This window comes from Lissotriton vulgaris, chromosome 9 (genome assembly GCF_964263255.1).
Source record: "Lissotriton vulgaris chromosome 9, aLisVul1.2, whole genome shotgun sequence".
Taxonomy (NCBI): Eukaryota; Metazoa; Chordata; class Amphibia; order Caudata; family Salamandridae; genus Lissotriton; species Lissotriton vulgaris.
In genome coordinates, this window is record NC_141697.1 from 1,044,847,355 (window position 1) to 1,044,871,489 (window position 24,135).

The 24,135-nt window shown below is 41.3% G+C and overlaps 2 protein-coding genes across 2 annotated transcripts in view; one reads left to right on the forward strand and one right to left on the reverse strand.

Moving 5' to 3' along the window:
* The window catches only part of SYN2 (synapsin II), a 1,078,985-nt gene that overhangs the window by 593,417 nt on the left and 461,433 nt on the right, over positions 1 to 24,135 (forward strand). The gene's annotated exons all lie outside the window — the stretch shown is intronic.
* Positions 1 to 24,135, reverse strand: part of TIMP4 (TIMP metallopeptidase inhibitor 4) — a 112,492-nt gene that overhangs the window by 20,795 nt on the left and 67,562 nt on the right. Inside the window, exon 2 of the mRNA XM_086938960.1 lies at positions 8,012 to 8,109. Coding sequence (XP_086795086.1) covers positions 8,012 to 8,109 — 98 coding nt within the window. The remainder of the gene's footprint in view (positions 1 to 8,011; positions 8,110 to 24,135) is intronic.

Consider the following 24,135-nt stretch of genomic DNA (forward strand, 5'->3'; position numbering starts at 1 on the left):
TGAAAAATTAGGTAGTGGTAAAAAGCTGTGTTACATATGTTTTTACGTATGTAGGTGTCATTTACATGATTAAAAGAATATTTCAGCATCAAAACAAGAAGTTCTGGTTTGCAAAAGCCATACTTTGGAGAGGAAATCCTTTCTGCTTGGTGATGATTCTTTCACATGGGTAAATAAGGATGCTGGCTTAAGAAAATGTAAGGGAGGGTGTTCAAGGGAGTAGACTCCAGTCTGTGTACAATTATATGACCTCTGCAAAATCCGATCTCAGGGTGTTCATAATACAGTTGGTATTAGGTTCAGATGTGGGTTCTCCATGCTGAAAAATGTTTTCCATGTAGAGACAAACCTGGATAAACAGATATACTACATGCACTTTACTGACTAGGCCGTGATTGGCAAACTTTTCAGCCCTAGACATTATCCATGGTGAATGAAAACAGGATTGCACCAGCAAAACTGTTAAAGTGTGAAATTCACATAAGCACTCTCTGTAAGTTTTAAAAATTCCATTCTAAGAATAAGTCTAGTCTTGTGATGCCACATTTGCACCTACACAACATCCAGTGGCGTAAAACAGGGTTGTACTTCAGAGTTGAACACAAGAAATGATCAACAATCAAAATGTAGTGAAGATAAGTATATATAAAGGTAATTCCAAATCTACATACCTTAAAGATTCATATGCCGTCAAGTTATATATATGTAGAGTTTACTACAGTAGATCTATACATACCTTCATAACACAATATTATTGTTAATATTTTCGCTACAATATTTTTGGTAGCACAATATTCAGGCTCAAAATTCTGGTAAAAAATGTGCCAGGGGTACAAATTCAATCAGGGCAAACAGGCCTTATGGTTGTTGTCCGAATAGGTAATATCTATTTACCAGAAATCATAGTTAGAATATTCAATAACAAAATATTGAGGATCTACGTGCATATAGGCAAGTGTAGATTTACCATTAACTTCTCATATACGTAGCTTGAAGATACATATAGTAAACTTATACTTACCAATCTACTTACATGCCGATATTTTGGTCCTAAAGATTTTGACATCAATATTGTGGTAAGTAGAAATTTCCTACTTGATATTTCGTATCTCCACCAGGCCACACAAATGCCAGAATGGGTAGTAACCGAAAACAATATTAAGGGTGCAGCAGGCCCTCACAAACCTAGACTCTGATGCCACTTTACATGTTACAGCAATGGAGTTATGTACCAAAGAATAGCATACCTTTGTTACATTAGTTTATATGAACCAAAAGTAATTTTCACTCTTTTTGGAATGACAGGCCATTCTGTCAATTACGTTGAACATTAAAACTAAAACAATTCTCTGCCACAGTTTTGGCCTGACTGGTGTCCTAAAGTGTTGTTAAACATTGACAAATGGTTGTTTATCACTGGAATTTTCAAAGGAATTTGCCCTTTTAATCTGTAAATGTAGCATCATTTGTTGACTTCTTAAACATGCTCACAGAGCACAACACAATAATATAAGACAAAACAAAAGTAATATTGCACAACAAAAAAGTTGAAACAGAATATGAAACACAGTACACTAGAACCATAGCACAATGTCATAACATAGCGCATAAAGTCAATAGATCTGACATTGGCCATCAACCGTTTGGCAATTCTTGTTTTGTCATGGTTTTAACAAAAGTTTATGGTTTGACAAGCTGCTGTGCTCATTAAATCTAAAAATAAATAAATATCTAAAGTGTTTTTCTAGTCTCATAAAATTGCACATTACCATGGTTTATCCAGCACTGAAGGGAACTACTTTACATGTAGATGTTCTCCTTGTGAAAGGACAGCATGCCGTAAATCATAGTGAAGTCAGTCAATAGGTGAAGTGGACTAACATTGCCCCCTTGATGCATGCTGGAGTGGGTGGAAGAAAAATGTGAATGGCACAGATCACAGACTAATGGCTGAAGGCTGACTGAAAACCCCAATAAGTTACTATGTTATGCATACTTTTCATAAAACCAAAGCTCTTGGCTAACACAGATCTAAAAATGTCATCTGCCTGGCACTGTCTGCTAGCCTTGCTTTTGGGAAAGAATGGAAGGACGGAAGGCAGACAAAAAAGGAAGGTAGAAGGGCAAAGCGGGAAGGAAGGAAAAAAGATGGAAGGAAGGGGTAGGCAAAAAGGAAGCAAAGAGTGAAGAAGTAAAGAAGCAAAGCAGAAAAAAGGAAAAAAGTAAGAAAATGGAAATAGGGAACGAAGGAAAAAAGCAAAGACATAAGGAAAGAAGCGAAAAAGGAAGGAGAAAAGAAAGAAGGAAAGAGGGCAAAAGGAAAATGAAAGAAAAAGAAAAGGAAAGAATGAAAGAAAGAAGAGAAGAAAGGAAGGAAGGAAAAAAGAAATAAGAAAGGAAGACTAAATCAAAGAAGGAAAGACAAAAGCAAAGAAGGCAAAAAAGAAAGATGGAAAAATGAAAAAGGAAAGAGTGAAAGAAGGTAAAACTGAAAGCAGGAAAGAAGGAAGAAAAAAACGTAGAAGGCAAGAAATACAGAAAGATAGAAAGAAAAGGGAAAAGTATTGAAGGCAATAAATAAAGGTGCAATAAATGAAAGAAGTTAAGAAAAAAAATTAAGGCAAAACGAAATAAAGGTGAGAAGAAAAGAAAGAAGGCAGAAAAGAGAACAAGAAGGAAAGAAATTAAGAAGAAAAGAAAAATGGAAAGTAAACAAGAAAGGGAATAATTAAAGAAAGTAAAATAGAAAGAAGAAAATAGATGTAGTAAAAAAAGGAAAGGAGGAAGGAAAAAAGAAAAGAAGGAATGAAAGAAAGAACAAAACAAAGAAAAATGCAAAAAAAAAGAAAAAGAAAGGATGGCAGAAAAGAAAGAAAAAGGAAAAAAATAAAAGAATACAATAAGTTAAGAAAAGAGAAGAAGGAAACAATGAAAAAAGAAAGAAAACGAAGGCATAAAAGAAAACGAAGGAAAAAAGGAAAGAACAAAGGAACAAAAGAAGGAAACAAGGTAAAAATAAAAAAGGAAAGAAGAAAGAAGAAAGGAAAGAAGGTTCACAGAGTAAAATATTTGATATGAAAAACCAAATTACAGCCCACCTATGTTTAATTAAAATTGTTAAAAGTGTGATGCTAATTAAACACTATAAAGTTTGGTTTTCATCATGGGCAAAGTTTATCAAAGAACCATTGGTGAAAGTCCTGGAACACAATGTGGTATGCTGTGAAATACAGCAGTACACTACAAAAGGAATTAACAACAGCATTGGAAGAAGACAGGAGCTGATAAAGCTGGAATGTGCCCTGTGCTTACTTTAAATGCGTCCTATCATCACATCAGGCAACACTGGGACATTGGAGAGAACCGCAGATTGCACTTTGTGAAAGATTAAAAAAGACTGTCATTCGAATCGACGTTAGCTAGAGGCACAAGTAGTCTGACCCACTACCCCATGCTGTATGCTGTATTGGGTGGAAGCAAAACTGGAATGGAACAATAACTGACCAATGGGTGTAAATAGGTGTGTGAAAGACTCTTTGGGTAAGTATATTATACATATCATTTTAGTAACATCAAAAGGTATTGGCTAATGCAAGACCTAAAAAGTCCAATAGCACAAAAAACAACTCATCACTATAGCAAAACAAAATACAAGCAACAAATATGTGCAAATAATATTGTTACACATTACCACTTCCACAAATCTGCTTTCATAATATGATAGTAAAAGATGGTTGAAGCACACACGGTATTACCTGCCAATAAGGACATGGTTTTTGCACCAGTCAACACTGTGTTGTGATGCCATCCCCCCCCATTAAAATCTTTTAGTATTTAAGTGGACATTATGCATTTATGAGAAACAACTGTGAAGTGTTCAGAAGAATATAGTGGCAGGTTCTGAGGAAGGTCATTATGAGAACTTTCAGCTGTGTGATTCCATGTTAGTGATAGTTTTACAAAAACCTAGCATTGGTTAAAAAAATTGGGTTATCACATTTTTCAGTATTTTGCAGCCTGTGTACTGCCTAATGAAGCCAACAATTTTGCCCTAACCCATATTACTGAAAGGTTTATACACAACTGCAAAAATTGATAAAATAGATAGAGCAACCCTTGATAAGCATTTAAAAATGAGTCTAATTGTAGATTATTTTTCAAGTGTAATAGAGATGTTATCAAAATTATTCTAGTCAATGAATATGTTTTTGTAAATAAATATAGAAAACGCTGATTTTGTGCTGTTTTGTGCTAATTACAATTTTAACATTGAGCTACCTGATTTTGCCTTAGGCTTCGTCAAGTCTTTCCCATATGAAAAGTGGATTTATCTTCTCAGCATTACTTATTATATAAGCAGAATTGTTAGACGTAGTCTTTCTGCAGGTTCATCCCCAACCTTTTTTCCTTCACCCTCCTGTTTCTGAACCCGTTTTTGTTGCGTTTAGAACTCTGCAAACTTTGCCACTACTAACCAGTGTGAAAGTGCTTGTGCTCTCTCTTTTAAACATGGTGTAATTAATTGGCTTACATCCAATTGACACATTTAATTTTGCTGTAAGTCCCTAGTAAAGTGGCACTATTTGTACTCCGGGCCGCAGCACTAATTGTGGCACTAAAAAGTGGTCTAAGAACTGACAGGAGACCAGGACCTACTTGTTCACAAATACAGACAAGGGACCATTTGGGCTGACTTCATGGTAGCTCCCACTTCGCTCTTTTCCACAGCAGCAAATCCTGTTCAGTGGCTCCTTTTCGGAAGTGTACACATCCTCGAAGAGCCTTCATGGGCCAGCAGCTGTGTCCTGTTGCAGAATTTCGACTTCCAAAAAACTAACAAAGTAAAAATGAGAAATCGTCCAGCGGTTACTCAACGATGACGTCTCCTCCTCGGACACCACCTGCTGCCTTGCCCCATTGAACTTTACCTTCTCAGACATTTTTCCTCAAAGTGTCTCCTAAGTTTGAAGATTAGCCAATACCAGATCCGATCCACCTTGTGTAACCGAACCTCGCTTCATTTCGGTCAGCCATAACTTTTGACTTTGCCCCGGTCTCTCACAACAAGATGCCTGTGGATGGCACTTTGATCTTTTAAGAGCTATTTTTCGCAAAAGAATTGAACATTTCATAACTATGGTTCTAATGATTAGATTTAATTTCTTTCGGTGTCAAAATTATTTATTACGTTTTTCTCTATTTTTCTAACCTTGTTTGGAAATGTTCATGTGTTGTGTTCTCACTTTCTTACTGTTTGGGTGCTGCATAAATACATAACTCATTGCCTCTAAGTTACACATGACTGCTTTTGTGCAAAGCAAGTAGAGGGGTAAGCACAGGTTGCGTCAGTAACTTTTGTGAATAACGCTGACAAGGACTGTGGTTGTTGCTTGAGAAGAGTTTTCACCCCCCTCACTCAAAAACCCAATTTCCTACAATGATGAATCTTGAACTATCAACCAGAGGCAATTCAGCTGTTTGGTCACTTATGCGTTATTGTTGACTCGATTTCTTCTCATGTTTCCTTGTCACCAGTAGCCCTTGATTAGTACTTTATACTGATTTCTTCGAAAGTCACTTATGATGCTCAAAGTGAAAGCCTTTAAGAAACAAATCTCCAAATATCTGAGTTGCAAATCCAACACCACCAGAAAGATGTCCTCATTAACCAAGAATTGTAACACTAACAAAGCACCTTCACAAAGTACTAGTACGGTGGAAGTGGAACCATTAACAGCTTTGCTGTGGTGAATAAACCAGGTATGATTTTCTTTCTAAAAAATAAAGCTGGGATGGAATGGAAGAGTGGAACGTGCTGACATGGCCCTTGGCAAGGGGAAAGCTTGAGAAATACTGTTCCGATAATTAAAGAATCATGGTACACGTATTGAAATACATGTCCAAAGATAGTACACAAAGAACTTGAGATCATTACAATTCCATTAAGCTTATGGCACTGAATATTAGTAATTTCAATAAAAAGTGAAAACCTTCCAATGCTAGGTGCCCACTGGCTCATTTAGCAATCACCCGAAGAGCAAAGTTGGCTGATGGACATCTTACCTATCATTGGTCTATAATTCAATTTTGAAAACTGGTGTTATCCAAAAGATCCGCGTCTGTGAAAAAATGATACTGCACTTTATGAAGGTTCAGGGCACTGACCAAAATAATTATTGTTTACTCTCTTTTTTATATCCCAAGCAACAAATCCTTTAGGAGTATCTATGTTTTTGGTTGAGAACTATAATAAATTAACATTTAGGAATGAGTAGTCAACCCTTCTTAAGGGAATGGCTCTAATACTATTGTCTAATCAGACACTGTCTCCAAATGGAACCCCCCTATATTGTGCCTTCCTGTGACATTTACAAAGACTTTCAGGCACCTATAACAAGGCCCTTTTATTGTACTACCCTAGGGTGTATCTGTTGTGTGATTTGTGATCTGCTAAGGTCATTCTTTTTTGTAGCATGTAGCAAATATCAACAACAATTGCTAGAAGCAATTCTTGCCCTGAATGAGGCATGCTGCATTTGACATGTATCGTCCTTTTCTGTGGCGTTGTTTTTGAGATATCTGTGCAAAAGTATTGTGATGTTTTGTTGCTATAACATTTCCCAAGTATATTCCAGATGTCATTTTTCATGCCACCAATGTAAATATAAGCAAAAGGAACAAATGATAGACGGAATGCTGAACAATTCAAACATTCACCCCCAGTCACACAGATCTGGTTTTATTCCATTGTTCTTTTGCTCACCACACACACCCCAGTTTGAACCCAGCCATATACAAATCAGTCTTGACCCTGTTCCTCATGGGAACAGTCCAGCCCCCACTGCCTGGGCATACACTTCCCACTTAGTGCAACAAAAGCAAAAGGAACAAGTGATGGAAGGAATTCTGAACAATGCAAATATTCGCCCCCAGTCACAAAGATCTGGGTTTAATCCATTTTTCTTTTGCTCACCATGCCACCCCAGATTTGACACAGCCATATGCACATCAGTCTTGACCCCATTGCTAATGGGAACAGCCAAGCCCGAACTGTCAAGCCAGGTGCACCCTGGACTGGAAACAATCATCCTGGGACAGTTTTTGGGGCATCACCCCTCATCAGCCAGGCTAGCTTGAATCCAATAGCGCAGTGAGCACGGGACCCACGTCTGGGCATACCCTTCCCACTTAGGGAAACAAAAGCAAAAGGAATGGAAATGTCCGCATAGTGAGGATCCATGTCAGATTTGTAAATTAAGAGTGATATTTTGAACATGTTGCTGTGCCCATATTTATTGAGCAGGCTTTCTGTATTTTGATGCACGAGTACAGTACATGGTATAGGGACTGAAATCACTAGTAATGCCTTAAAATAATTAGATACTCGTTTTGGAACATTGGGCGGTGACAAATTTAAACATGGTTTGGTTATAAACCATGCACCTCTAGGTACACAGCTTATTCTTTTACTTCTGTCACTAATTGTTTCTGTAAATATGTAAAACACATTTGATGTTCACGTCCCTGTACCTGTTTGGGCACTGGTATCTCTTATTAGGAAGATCACCCCACCATTATGGCATTTTCTTATCATTTGATTGGATTGTGCTTCAATGGAGAAGTCAGGGAAAACTAAGGTAAAACACAGTCTTGTATTAATATTGAAAAAGGCACGGAAATAGCAGTGATAAACTGTAGTCCCTCAGGAAAGTGTGAACATGAGGACAATGTAGCTAAGGAGATGTAATAGCTTGAGTCCTCACAATGTAAGCTCCTGAAAAAGGATACACTATGCTGTACCTATTTAATCCATATACCACAACTTTGGTGTATGTACTCCATTAATCACAGAAAGAAACATAATGCCCATTTTCCATAGTAGCAACACTTTATAAGCACCCATGTATATCATATGTAGAATTGACAATGAACCACATGCACTGTCACATAGTCAAATGGTGAGTATGTTACTCAGTGGAGAATTAAAGAAAAATATTTGTTTATTCTGTACCTTTATTTGTTTGATTTCATATTGAATCATTTTGATGGGATGGGATGTATCAGCACCAGCAGAAATCACCTTCTCACTAGATATCTTTGCTCGAATCACTGCAAGAAAGAAAATATAAGAATTTGACGCACGTTATGTCTGGTTATAGGCACAGGCGAATGGCATTGCATGGTTTCTTCGAACTTGAACTGTGAATGGCAATCTCAAGGGCAACCAATGTTTTATTTCAATGATTGTATGAGCATCAGCAATGACTGCTTAATTTATGCAGCTGGTTGCACATGAGGGGAACCAACACTTATTTTTTGTGGATGTGGGTGGGCTATTTCTTTGTCACACTTAGATTCACTGCAAGAGAAAGGTATCAAAGAAAGGAATAAAGAGGAAAAAGATGCCTACTTCTGACCCTACTGTGATTGGCTGCCAACACAGGAATGGTGACCTGCAAGGATCTAATCAAAAGGGGGACGAAGAGCTATATTTAATGAGGTCCTACAGCCACACTTCTCCTAGAATTATGTTCCTAAACACTTCAACTGGAGTAGTTCCTCTCTAGGAAAAATTTTGACCCTAAATCTGGTGGAATCAACGCACCCACTGGAGGGATCACACGAGATCCGAGTAGTCAGATCTTAATGTCATCACATACCTGGTAGGGTGTCATGCTTCATCATAGGGCGCTCCTCGTCAAGCCAGCGCCGCAATGCCTGAAAGGCCTGGGGGCTCTTTTACAGAGATACTTTGATCCGTAGATGCAGTTAGATGAATGCATGTGAGGGTTTATTTTAATTTTACAAATAGGGTGATGACAGAAGTGAGAGTAAATTAGTCCAAAGGAACCAAGGAAATATTTATGGGGTAGTGGTCCCTTGACTCAATACAAATAGTGGTGCTATGCTCAGTTCACAATATACTCAACAGCTACAAATGTAGGTAATAAGGTGGGGTTGACAAGTTTCATGCCAATGTTGCCAGGAGGGTCAATCGGCATTTCATCAAGACCAGAATTAATTAATCCTACCCTATATCAGTTTGTAGGTCACTCTCAAAATCATTGGGGCCCACAAGAGCATAAGATACTGCACCCGAATCGATGCAGTGGGGTAGATTCCACCTAAAATAAAAAATAAAATAAACAGAGCAAATGAAAATTACCCCATAGGGAGGAAACTACCTCCAGAGTTCTATTGATAATGACACCTTTAAAATCATGGTCTCAAATTAAGTATTACATAAAATGGTAAAAGCATCAAAGACCACACATCTCTAGTAACACATCTCATTTGAAATATACTTGGTATTAATGACAATGGTGAATAAAATAATGCTAACCATGTGTATAGGCAGAATCCATTAAGGAGGAATTGCATGGTGAGATCAATTCATTCTCGTGAGCATGAAGAAAGTACATATATATGTGTGCCTCAGGCCCTTGCCAGATGATCTGGAAATAATTCCCCTAAGGTTAGGCTGAGGTTCCCGGCGTAACTACGGGAAAACTGGTAAATCCCAGACAGAGAAAAATCAGTTGCAAGTAATTAAACAGTAGTAGCTTCTAGGTCAAAAGGTGCAATGCAATAGCAGATTGACCCAGACTTGTTAGACGTGATATACGGTTTGCAGTAACACTCGTGATATTCGCGGGACATTCTCCCTGGACCTACCCTCCTCTGCCTGCCTATAGGTAAAGCATGTGGGAGGTAGTGTCGATTAAGTAGTGTTGGTCGATAAATCACGTGATTCCCCCAGTGCAAACGAGCATGAGTCCTTGCACCGGGGGACTGTGCCTTGGACAGTAAATTCATGGTTCCCAGAATACGTTGGTACTGCCCTTCTTCTTGAATATTCTTCATGAATTATTGTTAGCGTTAGGGGAGACAGCCGTTCACATTGTCTAGTCATCGTGATGTATGGCCGGACAAGGCAGGTCTGATTCTCATAGTGGGTATGTCATAAACAGGCATCGTCTCAAGAGTGCAGTTCAGCGAAATGGCACAGATGGCGACCATCTTAGAGGTATATTATCTGGTTTATAGTATTGCAGTAGATTCAAGAATATTAAGCCTGGCTCCTTCTTGTCCCTGGGTGTAATATCTACGGGTAAAGTTCAGGTAAGTGTATGTTTAGAGTACTGAACTATTATTACTGACCTTCAATAAGGGCTACTCATACAGGAGCATAGAGGGTAAAAGCCGGTCATCCAACGTGGTGGCCACCTAACAGTGGTCTTTCAGTGAGTGTATCGGTGTACCATCTGATAATGATGATGTATCAGTGTGTTCAATTCAGATGTCCCTTTGAGGAAGAGTAAAGCAGGACAGTGAGGAGGTCTTTCCTATTTACTTTAGTATGTTGTAATGATTGTTAATCAACCTTAGTAGAACACACCCTCAAAATGATAAACAATGGAGGGGGTTATGAGACAGAATATCTTACTGATCAAGGTCATTCCATGGGATTTCATTGTTTAGACCGATCATGTTAGTTGATAAGTGGGAAATCCAACTTTGCTCCTTTTGGAACTGAGTCCTCTTGTTCCACTGGTTTTTCGCTTCCAAGATAGTCCATCTTATATCATGTGACGTTTTTCAACAAAGTGAGAACTCATTTTGATAGAACCTTTTTTGCAGCGGATGTTGCTGCGGTGTTCAGTTATGCATGTTTTCACTGGCCTTATGGTCATGCCAATGTACCGGAGTTTACAAGGGCACTCAGTTTAATAGACACAATTCCTGGTAATGCAGTTGGTATGGTTTCTTTGGGTCCATGCGAGGCTGGTGTCCCAAGTAACTTCTTTTCAGGGTTCCTTTAGTTGACAAACCCTGCAATGGCCACAGGAAAGTGTCCTGTGACTGTTGGTCTATCCCACAAGGTTCTTTGAACTGGTTTTGTTTTTGCACGTGGTCTAGTATGTTCAATGAGGTCATGAAGGTTGTTAGTGTGTTTGAATAAAAATCGTGGTATGGGGATGTTCAAAGACCCAGAATATAATACTTAATTTAAGACTGTGCTCCACTAGCAAGGGAATGCGACAATTCAGTGACCATGATTTTAAATGTGTCAACAGCAATCTCTGGAGGTAGTTTCCTTCCTATGGGGCAATTTTCATTTGTTCTGTTTGTTTATTTTATTTTTTATTTTAGGTAGAATCTACCCTACTGCATTGATTTAGGTGCAGTATCTTACGATCTAGTGGGCCCCCATGATTTTGAGGGTGATCTACAAATTTTATAGAGTAGGGTTAATTCATTCTGGTCATGATGAAATGTCGATTGACCCTCCTGGCAACACAGGCATGAAACATGTCAAACCCACCTTATTTCTCACATTCGTGGCTATACATTGTGACCTGAGGATAGCACCACTATTTTTATTGAGTCAAGGGACCACTACCCCATATATAGTTCCTCAGTTCCCTTAGACTGTTTTACTTTAACTTCTGTCACTGCCCTATTTGTTAAAATAAACCCTCACATGCACTCATGTAACAGAATCTACGGATGAAAAGATCTCCGATAATTCGCCCGAGGCATTGTAGCGCTGGCTTGACGAGGAGCACCCTATGATGAAGCATGACACTCTACCAGGTGTGTGAGGGAATTAAGATCTGACCACTTGGATCCCCTGTGATCCCTCTGGTCGGTCCTTTGATTCCACCAGACTTAGGGTCTAATTTATCCATAGAGTTGAATGGTTTAGGGACCTGAAGGATGAGCATACTATCAAACCTTTTTGCAACCCTAAATATTATTTGTTTTAGCAGCCCTTATTGAATACAGGAGCCTGTGCTACTTTGAAAAAAAAGGTTTCCTGTTTGGGGAGGCAGAAGGTAGTAGTTCAGAGGACCATTGCCTGGTCCCCATAGTCTGCTAACACAATTTACAAATGGGATAGTAACACTAATCAGCATTTGTCACTTGGCCAGAAGGCTAATATGAAAAATTGCATTTATTTATTTTCTGTAACCAACTAAGCACTCCCTGCAACTACTATAAAAAATCCTTGATTCTACATTTCATTTATAAATTGATTTCTCGCTTTCTAAATATGGTGCTCATTCAATATAGACATTTCAGAACAGGTGTGTCAATCTGACTCTTCATTTGTGAGGCTGGAACATTCTGAAACGGTGATGGCTTGTCGATAAACTTGTAAGCGTTTGGTATCACAAGACTTGAATATGTGCAGTGTTAAAAAAGCAGCATTATCATTTGCAAAAGCAACATTTGCATAAGTCACCGATTCACACAATTAAAAATTCATGTAAAACAAAATAGTAATAATGTTGCTGTTAATATTCTCTAATTTTACAAAGATTATATCGTAACACATTTTGACATTCATTTAGCATTTGAGAGCTAAATCGTCAATCTCGTGGGGAAATGCTTAGGCATCCTTATAACATTTATTAAATCATGGGTCTTCACCCTGAAGCCGCCAATAAAACATGAGTCTAGTCACTGGTCAAGTCCAGGCTGGACTACTGCAATGCATTATATGTCAGTCTTAAACAAGGAAGGCTGGGAAGGCTTCAAAGGGTTCAAAGCAGAGCAGCATGCTCACTGCTGAACCTCCAGAGGCGCTCTTCCATGGGACCATCTGTGGCTAAATTGCACTGGCTCCCGTTGAGTGAAAGAATGTCCTTCAAAACCATGTGCTTCTTTCATATACTCCTGAGGCCGTATTATGGAAGTGCCGTGGGTGAGCATAGGGCATTTTTCGCCCACTTTGCATGCCCCCAGGGCACTTTGGTATTGCATAAGGGGCCGCAGACGCTTGTGCGTCCCCTTTTGTAAAACTGAAAGCGCTGGGGCACATGCAGTGCCGGCGCTTTCTCAAGAGGGTGTTCCCTCATTTGCATGGGGGTGTAGTGCAATGCAAATGAGGGAATTACTTTGCCTCTACAGCCAGTGCGTATTAGGCAAAGTAGGCAAAGAAGCTCTAAGGAGGTCCACTGATAGTGCCCCACCTAAGAGGAACCCCACTGTTAGTACGTCCCTTGATTGCAGACCTCTGGCTGGGAAAAGGGGGTCCCATGGCCTGTAAGGGGCTCTCTTATCCCCTTTAAAAATGCAGGCGAGTTTCCACCGGCAGTGTGAAAACACGGAGCGGCTGTAAAGCAGCCGCTCGTTTTTTCACATGAATGGGCTCCCCCCAGAGCAGCACGAGTTCTTGACTGCCGCCAGGGCAGCCCATTGACCATAATGCAGTGCTTTTTTCTGGCTTGCGCTGGGCGCATCTTTTGAAAGGTGAGCCAGTGCAATCCAGGAAAATGCACTGCATCCATAACATGGCCCCAGAATGGCAAAGGACCCAACTACATACTTCCCCTGGAGAAACCTTATCAACCTAACAGAAACTTTAAGTCCACATGAGCTGCACACACAGTGATTCCCACTGTGAAAAGAGAATGTATGGGAGGATGCTCCTTTAGTTTTTTAGCCTGCAAAATGTGGAATACCTTTCCTCTGGATCTGAGACAGGAACGCTCCCAATTTGTCTTCCGGAAGAAACTCAAGACATGGCTTTTTAGGCAAATCTAGGGCTATCACAACTAGGTGATCTCTAGGTTCCTTATTAGAGGATGAACTCTTTGTGAGGGGACACCCCAATTGGAGTAACCATGCGCTCTACAAATTACCTATTATTATTAAAGTATCCAATTTTTGAATGAGTAATTGTTATGCTTTTATAGAGCCATTCTTAGTGTTATGCATAAACTGTGCTACTATACAGCTAAGTATAAGAGACAGAGGCTTAACTTTCTCACTGAAGTGTCCATCAGAAACATACAATTGAAAAACCTGAACTCTTTTTATGAGATCACAAATTTTGGTAGTATACCTGAATACTAAAGACATTACCTGGGAGGGGGGTGGAGGGGGGGCGGGGTTTGTGTGTGTGTGTGTGCAGCTGCGTAATCATCTCCAGCTGTAATGTACCTATATCCGGCTTTTTTTAATGCCTTTACTCTGCCCACGTTAATGTGCTGAGTTATTCATAATTTTCATCAACAAACAGATTATGTTCACCCTTCATGTTGGTTGTCCACTTTTCAACTTTATTACAATGAGTTTAAACAGTGTACAAGTCGTCAACTATGCCACAAACCATTACCCGTAGGGAGCGGTTAGCTTTTGAAAATCTTCCCAAGGCCTCTTTTACTCTTAGGAAGATTCCTGAAAGAACATATATCTTCTCGTATACTACATTGTATAAGGTGCATTAATATGTCAATGCAGCATGAATCTTTACATTGCTTTGAATGATTTATCTTTGCTTATTTCACCATTTTCAAGGTGTTGACATTGACAATGCTTTCCTGCCGTGTGTCTGTAATGACCAGTTGCGTTTTTGTTAAAAAAGCCTCTTTAATCTCAAGGTCACTTACAAAGTGACCGGTTTTAAAGATGCCTTTCAGGGCAGATCAGGAACGTCATTTCTATTTCTTTGACTTGCATACTTGGATCTTCTTGTTCCATGTCAGAAGTTCTTGTACCATGTCAGAATTGTCTTATTCATGGTCCTAGGGGTTTCTTTATCATATCTCTAAAAATGTAATCATTTCACTCCTGCCCAGTGCGACATACTCTTCAATTTACAATACAAATAGGTTTTTCTTAAACCCCCCATTCATTGCATAGCCTTTTAGAACATAACAGGTTTGTCTGTGATGTAGATTGGGTGTATATTTAATCAGCAACACACAAACTGATATTCTCCAAGCCTAGGGAGAGTTTAGTAAGGGATTGATTTAGAATTTGGCACACAGTGTACTCTGTAACAAATGTGATGCAGTATCCTGTCCACCAAACTTACAGTTTACCTACCTCATTTGGAGACGGGTGGACCATCAGCTTTCTGATAATGAAGCCCATATTGCGCTGTCAATGGAAAATTACCTCCGACTGTTCTATGGAGTAGGGGGCCATGCGAGTAAAGCCATCAAACTGCCCTCTCTATTAATAGTGTATGGTCTGATTGGGGGGAAGAGTCGGTGCCCACTTTCAGAGTTTGTTTTTGAAAAATAGAAAATGTCCTACCTTAGAGGGGAGCAGCAGTTCCCTTCAATGTACAGAGATGAGTGCTGAGCCGCGGGTTACCTCTATATTGGACTGACAACTGCTCTTCAGGGAGGTGGACAATAAGTCGTTTGCCTCTTCCGCCTGCCAGGGGCTAAATCCTGCCCTCAGTCTCATTCCACCAGTTTAGATGCAGGGCATGGTGCCACTATATAAAACACTGTTTTCACCAGTGCATCACCTGCCAGTTAGCAGGACTATTCAAAGTGAGAGGCTGTCTTTGCTGAGGACAGTACTTTCTGAAGCTTATCTTACCATTTCAGTGAGAGTCTTTTTTCTCAGTCATATATTTACATGAGACTATTTGTAAATGCTACCTAACACAGACACTGCATTTAAACTGTGCTTCCCCTTTTTGCCCCGGAAGCACTCAGATCCATTTCCCTAACTCAACCATCTTTCCTACTGTCTTCTAGTCATTTTTAGGCAACATGTTCTGTTTAGTAGTACTGCTTACATGAATCCAGGCAACACACCTAAATCGTAGGAGTATAGGCTTTAACTCTCAAATCAACAATTCACTGCCGCCATAAGTGGCTGTAATGTGTCGGGCATATTACCAAGAACCTGGAGCCTTTCTCATACCAACCATTTAAATGCCAGCCCGTTTTCCTTCAAGGAAAACGGGCTGCATTTAAAAAAAAAATATTGCTTTATTTAAAAGCAGTCCCAGACATGGAGGTCTGCTGAGCCCAGCAGGCTACCATACCTGTAAGGGCCAGCCATTCCCAATAGGGTCGCAAATTGCGACTGCCTCATGAATATTGTTGAGGCATGCAATTTTCGACTACATTGGGAATCACAGTGTCTCTGACACTGTTGTAAAATAGCATTTTGCAAGTCGCAATTGAGCGCAATTTGCGAGTCGTAAAATGCTATGGTCGTACATCTGGCCCCAAGTTTACTAAATAAACAAGACCTGTAGTCACTTAAAATGTCACATCATCACCCCAGTTAATGGGGCCACATATTTAGACAACACTAAACAGTATGAGACAAAGGTTATCTCCTAACATGTACTTAAAGTTATCTTTTCAGGCCATATTAGATGCCTATACCGTTCAGCTACATATATATCTTAGAAAAAGATGTTAAGTTGATGAAATCAGGTTTTAAGTCATAAGAAACCGTTGCCATTAGATAATGAGATTTGATACAGGGCTGTCCTTTCTGCAATGTGAAATATAACATCTCTGCACTCAGAAGTGGTGAAATATTTACTTCACCTAACGAGTATGACCACTATATTACATATTTGACTCGCAGCCTAGTAGGTCAACAAATGAGTTTCTCAAACTACATTCTCTGTGAGATGCTCAGGAAGAGAAAACAGATGTAGACCTTCATCACCATACTAAAAGAGGCCAAATTCACCTCTATTACAGTGCTGTACCCTTGTCAAGATGCCAGTCTCACCAGTGGAGCCAATCTGTAGTGGGACTCTTGCCAGTGACTGGAAGATGCTAAATAACCCTCCTGCTCCGCGGACTTGGAGGCAGTTTCTGTCCATCTGTCGGCATGCAATCCTCATGTGAAATAAGTTGGGAGAATACGGATTTGCTTGCTGTGCTGCCATTGAGCAGTTGCATGCCCATTGTGACAAGGACTGCACAATGATTGAGTTTCTGGTGCACCTTTCAAGCAGCCTACCCAGCAATGTGATTGTGTAGGGCGGGCCTTGCTAGGGAGTAGCAGACCCTCCAAGTTCCTACTTCAAACAAGATCTAGTAATCGACACCTATGCTCAGCCCTTCCGTGCATTGCAGAGTTTTGATTCACTGACAGCACACCCTGAGTGACACAACATGATTAAGGATCTCTTCCTAAGTGGATCTTCTACATGATCAATACCCCAATTATCCCTAGTAGGCCAACGTCTAAGAATGTTATAATATTATTGGAGGCTGGGAGTGCTGGGGGGTCTAGAGAGTCTCTTCTACCTGATGTTTTTTTTTTAAACAAAGGTGGGCACTTTGAAGCACGTTTGTGAAGTAAAATACTCAAGTAATACAATTTGATTCCCTACATGGGGTTCACAAATGTCTCTCCTCTGAGAATCATGAATATTTCATCACCAGCATCTAACACAATTGCTTGCTAATGGCAGGCTTATAGGCACTTGCTTACAGCATTTGAAGCTTGACTGAAAAGGAGTACGTAATCCTGAATAATTTACTTCCCAAGCTTTGTAAAGCATTATATACCATTGGACTAGGTTATCCCATGTATTTTAAACATTTTACACGTTCTGAGGTTCCTCTCCACTTTTTTAACTACTTTGAACATCTTAAATTAAACTGTACCACATGAGTAAAGTGTTCTAATATGTTTCTGTTGGGTATCACCCTCCATAATGTAATAAACTGTTACTTTCAGGTATTCTGTAAAGAACAAAAAATAATTCAATTTCAATTCAATTTGAGCTTTGTTCTGTTCATTGTATCGAAACCATGAATGCAGAAAGCAGCAAAAAGAACCATGATTAAAATCTATAATATAAAGATAAAAATACATAAGTATAAATATGAGTAGATAAAAAAAGATTGTGCCAAAAAATATACACAGCACATAAAAACCGACCAGTCACAACAAGTTAAATATTACTCACAGGTTTTTCTCAATCTCATACCAGCTTTAAAAAACATACCATATTAAACATAACTGCTTCATGTAACAATTTCAAGTACAGTAGGGCTGGACACACTTGGAAAACAAAAATTATTTTTAGCAATGGTACAATATTTGCCTTTCGTGGGACCTCATAAACAATAAAAAATTATAAAATGCATGGTGTTCTGAGGAGACAAATTGTGGTAGCCACAGGTCTCCAATTGCTGCCCACAATTCCTCTTCAGGGGATACTTCAACAGAAGGTGAAAAAGACCAAACCTAAATCTAGTCATCAAAAATCGCTCATACATGTTTTTTACAAGTGGGAAATGGGGCTCAATATAAAGTGTAGACTTCAGCAGAAGAAGGGCATGCACTCGGGGTTTCAAAGGGATACCCTCTTCTCTAGAGGCAGACCTTAGGGAGTAATAGTTTTCGTTGGCCCAATTATGGTCAGACCTCACAATTCCCTCCGGTGAGCTATACAGCTCAACGACAGATCCTTGATATATTTAAGCCAGGGAATCTGCAGATATCTGTCCAATTTCTGGTTGCCGCCCCCAAACTCTGGAACACCCTTCCTCTTCACATTAGGACCAGCCCTTCCTTCTTCATATTTCGCAAACAACTTAAGACTTGGTTATTTGACCAATAGTTCTACTTTTTAAGGTCTTCTTAAATACTGATCCATCCCTTAAGCCAGCGCCGAGACGCCTACGGGTATTCGCCGCGCTCAATAAATAAATAAATAAATAAATGATATACAGTCTTTTGAAATCTCTCTATGTAATTTCACTGTGGACCTGTTCCAAATATCTAACCATAAAGAACAAGCATTTGCAATGCAATAGGTCTCGCATTAGGAAAGTTTGGGCTATTGGTCTTGTAAATGACAATTTTTGTATTTATGTGTTGTTTTTGAAAATAGCTAAATTAATAGCTTTGTCATTTACAATGCCAATATTTATAACTTTCGCAAATGTGACACCTATAGCATTTGTAATGCAACATGTTTTGTATTTACTTTACTTAGATGTATTGATATTACAAATAACAATGCCTTTTAATTTTTTTAAATAATTAATACTTAAATAAAAGTGATTGTAATTTATAATGGCAATAGCTTAAACTTGTGTAAATAACTTTTGTGAAGATTATGTTCAGTGTATTTTATTGTGACGAAAATCCAAGAACAGAAGTGAAATAACATATTTTTGTGACATTTGCAATAAAGCTTGAAACATTGAGAGAACATATTTGAACCAGTGATGCTGTGGTGGTGCTGAGTGATGCCATTATTGCACTGAGTGATGCTGTGGTTGCACTGAGTGATGCTGTGGTTGCGCTGAGTGATGCTGTGGTTCCGCTGAGTGATGCTGTGGTTGTGCTGAGTGATGCTGTGTGTGCGCTGAGTGATGCTGTGGTTGCACTGAGAGATGCTGTGGTTGCGCAGAGTGATGCTGTGGTTGCGCGGAGTGATGCTGTGGTTGTGCTGAGTGATGCTGTGGTTGCGCTGAGTGATGCTGTGGTTACACTGAGTGATGCTGTGGGTGCGCTGAATGATGCTTTGGGTGCGCTGAATGATGCTGTGGTGGCGCTGAGTGATGCTGTTGTTGCGCTGAGTGATACTGTGGTTGCGCTGAGTGATGCTGTGGTGGTGCTGAGTGATGCTGTGGTGGTGCTGTGGTGATGCTGTGGTGGTGCTGAGTGATGCTGTGGTGGTGCTGAGTGATGCTGTGGTGGTGCTGAGTGGTGCTGTGGTGGTGCTGAGTGATGCTGGGGTTGCACTGCCAACAGTCAAAAGGTGCAATTGTCTGAATATTGCAATTGCCCCAGTACTAAAAGTGCACCGCCCTGCAAAATGCCCGAAGGGCGGCAAATCACCCAGGTCAGTAACTCCCTGCCCACTACGGCACATGTTCCAGTACTAGAAAAAACAGCACTGTAAACGAAACGCCCACTACGTTAAATGGTCCACCCTGCAAATAAACACCACACGTCCTGCAAATCTACCACCTCTGTCGGTACGCACCGCACCTGCATATTCAACGAGTCCGTTACACCCTGCACTCCCGCGCGCAGGCTCGGCAGCAACTAGGCGATGATCAGATAGGTCGCCCCTGGGCACTCACCGTCGCCGGAGCCCAGCAGGACGAGGAGCAGCGGGAGGCGGGAGCAACTGAAATGAGAGAGGGAGATGGAAGGAAACAGGACAGAAGAGGCAGTTTGATTAGGGGAAGAAGGGACGACAAACACACAAAAAGAGAAAATCGTGGAGGGGGATGCAGGGGTAATAAGCAAGAACGAAGAGATTGTAGCGATCAGAAACAGGAGTAGGGGTGGGGCAAAGAGGAGGGGATACAGGATGTACGGGTACCTAAGGTGGAGGGATTGTAAGAAAGGAAAGGAATGGGTAATACAGAGTGGAAGAGATGACCTAAAAAAGGAGGAAGGCAAAGAAAACTAAAAGAGGGGAAGAGACGGGGAAGCGAGAGAAGAAAAGAGAGCACGTAGAACGAATGAGGTAGGCTGAGTGCGAGGGAAGGTGGAAGGCGGAAAGGGAGAAATGGGACATACAGAAGGGGTTAAAAGAAGAAAGGAGCGTACTAAAGATGCAAGTAAAGGAGAGAAATAGAAAGTAAGACAGGAAGCTGGGAGAAGAGGAAAAGGAGTAGTAGTGGTCGATTGATAGTTGGGGAAGGTGGCGGCTCTCGGTAGCAAGAGAGGAGGATAGATAGTCAAGAGCGGAAGTGAGGCATAAGAGAGCAGCAAGGGAAAGTGAGGCGGGCAGCCAGGACACTAGTTCAAGGGACAGGGCAAAAGCAGCCGTAAAGCGGCAGACACACCTGAGGTAACTTGCTTAAGGGCACATAGCTACGGATGCTCGGTGACATATGCATCCCGACAGGAGTACACACTCTTTCATACACATCTACAACCCCAACAGGATTTAAAACAAGTGGATACTGAGCGCATTTAAGTGAGCACACAAGCAGAATGCCTGCACTTCATCAATCTCTGGAGGAGAGGCTGATGTCACTGAAGTCCTGGAGAGCTGCAGCCAATCCCGGCGCAGCCCTCTGATGACGCGGCGGGAATGGCTGAAACTTTGAGCCAACCACAGCGCGGCACGGAGGTGATGTAGGTGGAGCAGGCAACGGCATCCCGAGGTTCCTGGGCTGATGGCGGTGCTTCTAATGGCAATCTTGATGCACTATCACACGGCGGTGAAGTTGAGGGGTACGTTCAGACACTATAAGAACCTCGGGCCAGCAGTGGTGATCAGCGCTTTCCCTGCAGCGCTTCCCAGTTCTATAGACGCAGACTCCACCCTCCCTCCGCACGCGTGTGTGTGTGTGTGTGTGTGTGTGCGTGTGTGTGCATGCATGCGTGCATGCGTGTGTGGTGTGTGTGTGCCTGCCTGTGTGTGTGTGTGTGCGTGCCTGCCTGCGTGTGTGTGCCTGCCTGCTTGTGCATGTGTGTATGTGTGTGTTTGCGCACTTCAGGGAATCTGAGGCAGGGGATGTTCACGGCACCAGCCTGGACGTGCGCATCCACAGACACCAATTGCTGCGTGTGCCCGACCCCTGTCTCAGATTCACAGGAGATGGGCGACATTAGTTGTCGAGCTGGACGCAATGCTTCGCATTGCTTTCTCCAGCTCGAACTAAAAAGGGTGGAATGTTGTTATTTCTGTAATGCTCAATTTACGGTGCATCAAGAATGTAGGTGCACTACGTGGGACACATAAGAGACGTCTTTAGAATGAATTTTCCACAATCTGCAGGTCAGTCTGATCAACAAATCCCTAGACTTTACTCCCATGAATTACCTTTGAAATGCTTTTTTCATGATAGTCCTGTAATAAGGGCTGAGTCGGTCTTCTACCTAGCCTTGAGGCAAAACTGAACAGCGCAGCATCTGCCCTTGTGAATTCCTACTTCTCCCTACTCACTAAAGGACACCAACACAATGAGGAGTCAGATAGCAACCCAAATAAGAAAATACTGTTGTCTTTGGGAGAACACTGGCCCCCAGGGTAAACTTACATCTGTTAGTCTTACGCGGTCCAACCACCATCACATAGGATTTTTTAACATTTAAAGAGAAATCCAAGTCCTCCATGAAGTTAGCAAAAGAATTCAACAAGGACTGTAGCCCCCTTGCAATTTTGACCATGATAACCGCATCATCTGCGTATAAGAGCACTGGCAGAGACCGGGGTCCCACATGCAGACAATTTGCTTTGGTAACAACGAGGGCCTGCTCCAAACTATTTATATACAAATTAACAAGACGCAGGCCAGAATACAGCCCTGGCGGATCCCCCTTTTAATATGAATGCTACGAGAACATTTCAGATCACTGGAATAGCAAACTGAGGCTGTCCATTAAAAAACAGAACTTTCTCACAATCAACTCCCACGGATAACGTAGCCTGCCATAATTTCCCTTGGTTGACTCGCACAAATGCAGAGATGAGATCCATGAACCCTAGATGAATAGAACCTGGATGATCAGTGGTATATTTATTTACTTAGGACCTCCAAGAACGAAATCCATACCACACTTGTAAGAGGGTACCATTTTTCTCCACCCACTTCTCAAGTCTATCCAGGAGAATTTGTACCCCGACCTCTGAACCAGTGTAAGGGTGCAGCTATCAACAGTATTGCAGATGCTTTGGTACAATGGTAATGGCATCCTAATTATGACTTTCATTGTCTACACAAGTAGATGGCTGTGGTGTTAATTTTTTATTAAATCAGGTGTCAACCAAGACCCTTCGATTGGAATCATGAGTGGAGGGGCCTTAGAACAACGTGTAGTTGGCCCTTCACATGTTGCGGGACACACCTTGGATGGCATTTTCTCTAATAATAACGATCTGGCCATATCGGAAATGGTGCCGGTCTCTTGGTTGGACCATGCGGCCATTATCTTTATGGTCCGTCAAACCCCTCTAAACCTGTCTAAGCACAGGCCCAGGGAGAGTATCTCCTTCCGGGCATGGAAAAACATAGACAGCATGGAGATGGGGAATTTTTTGTCTTTGAATACGCCTGTTCTCCCAGCAAATGTTGACACAGCAGCTGAACTGTACTCTAGGTGGATTAGGAGCGCATGTGACAAATTTGTGCCAATTAAGCTTCTTACCCCCAGGAGAGCCCAGCCCTCAGCACCTTGGTCTTCCCAGTGAACCCGCAAGAGCATAAAACAGAGTGCAAAAGGCTTGAAAGGGCCTGGAGGAAAGGGTATAGCATTGATAACAGAGAAAAGTATAAAGAAAGCCCTAAGTAGCTACAAGAAATTACTCCTATAGACCAAGAAAGCTAACATTGCAGAGCAGATAAAGGAGGCCAACTCATCCTCCAAAGAACTGTTTAGGGCCATCTCCAATCTGACTAAGCCTACCGAACCCACTACACATAGTAGTCCAGCACTTTGTGAATCGCTTGCCTCTTTTTTCAGAATAAGGTGGAGTCTATCTGCTCTTCCTTTTCTAAGGGTCAAGGGGAGATGGGCGAGGCGGCAGTTAGCCGTGTCTCAGGGGTGAGGTCGGTGACTGATTGATTGGAGGGTTTTAATCCGCTTCAGATCTCAGAGGTTACTAGCCTTCTGCGGGCATCACGGTCTTTCTTGGTGGACAAAATCCAAACAGTTGAGATGGGACAGGACAAATCCAAGCCTTTTACCCTCCCATGCGGGTTGCCGCAGGGTTCCCCCGGAGCCCAACACTTTTTAATGTCTATGTCAGTCTGTTGGCGGCACTGATAAGGTCCTTCAGGCTGCAACTAACATCTTATGTAGACGACACACACATTGTGTTGTCCATTTAACGAGGGACTAAAGACATGAAGGCTGCCAGATGTCATGACTGTCTGAAAGGATCTCTGGTTGGATGGCCTCTAATTGCCTGAAACTGAATGCAGGCAAGACTGAGGTCATTATATTTGGGAATAATCCCCACATCTGGTCTCCTGACATGTGGCCTGAGGTTATGGGAAATCCACCAGCGCCTGCAGACAAAGCCAAAAACCTGGGTGTGATCTTGGATCATAAACTCAGTTTTGGGGACCATGTCAGCGGAGTGGGGTCTACCTGCTTCTATCTCCTTAGAATACTGAGAAAATGTTCATTTCTCCTTCCAGTAGATGGTTTCAGGACAACAGTCTCAGCCCTCATTTTGTCCCGCCTTGATTACTCTAATAGTCTGTACCTGAACTTGAAAAAAAAAACATCTGGTCGGACTACAGACAGTACAAAATACAGCGGCGAGACTGCTAACTGGGAAACCTAGGTGTGCCTCTGCGCAAGATGGTCTCCGGCAACTGCACTGGCTACCAGTTACAAAACGATCACAATTCAAGGCATTGTGCATGGTTTTTAAGGCTCTGAGTGGCAATGGTCCGGAATTTCTGGCCAGCTGCT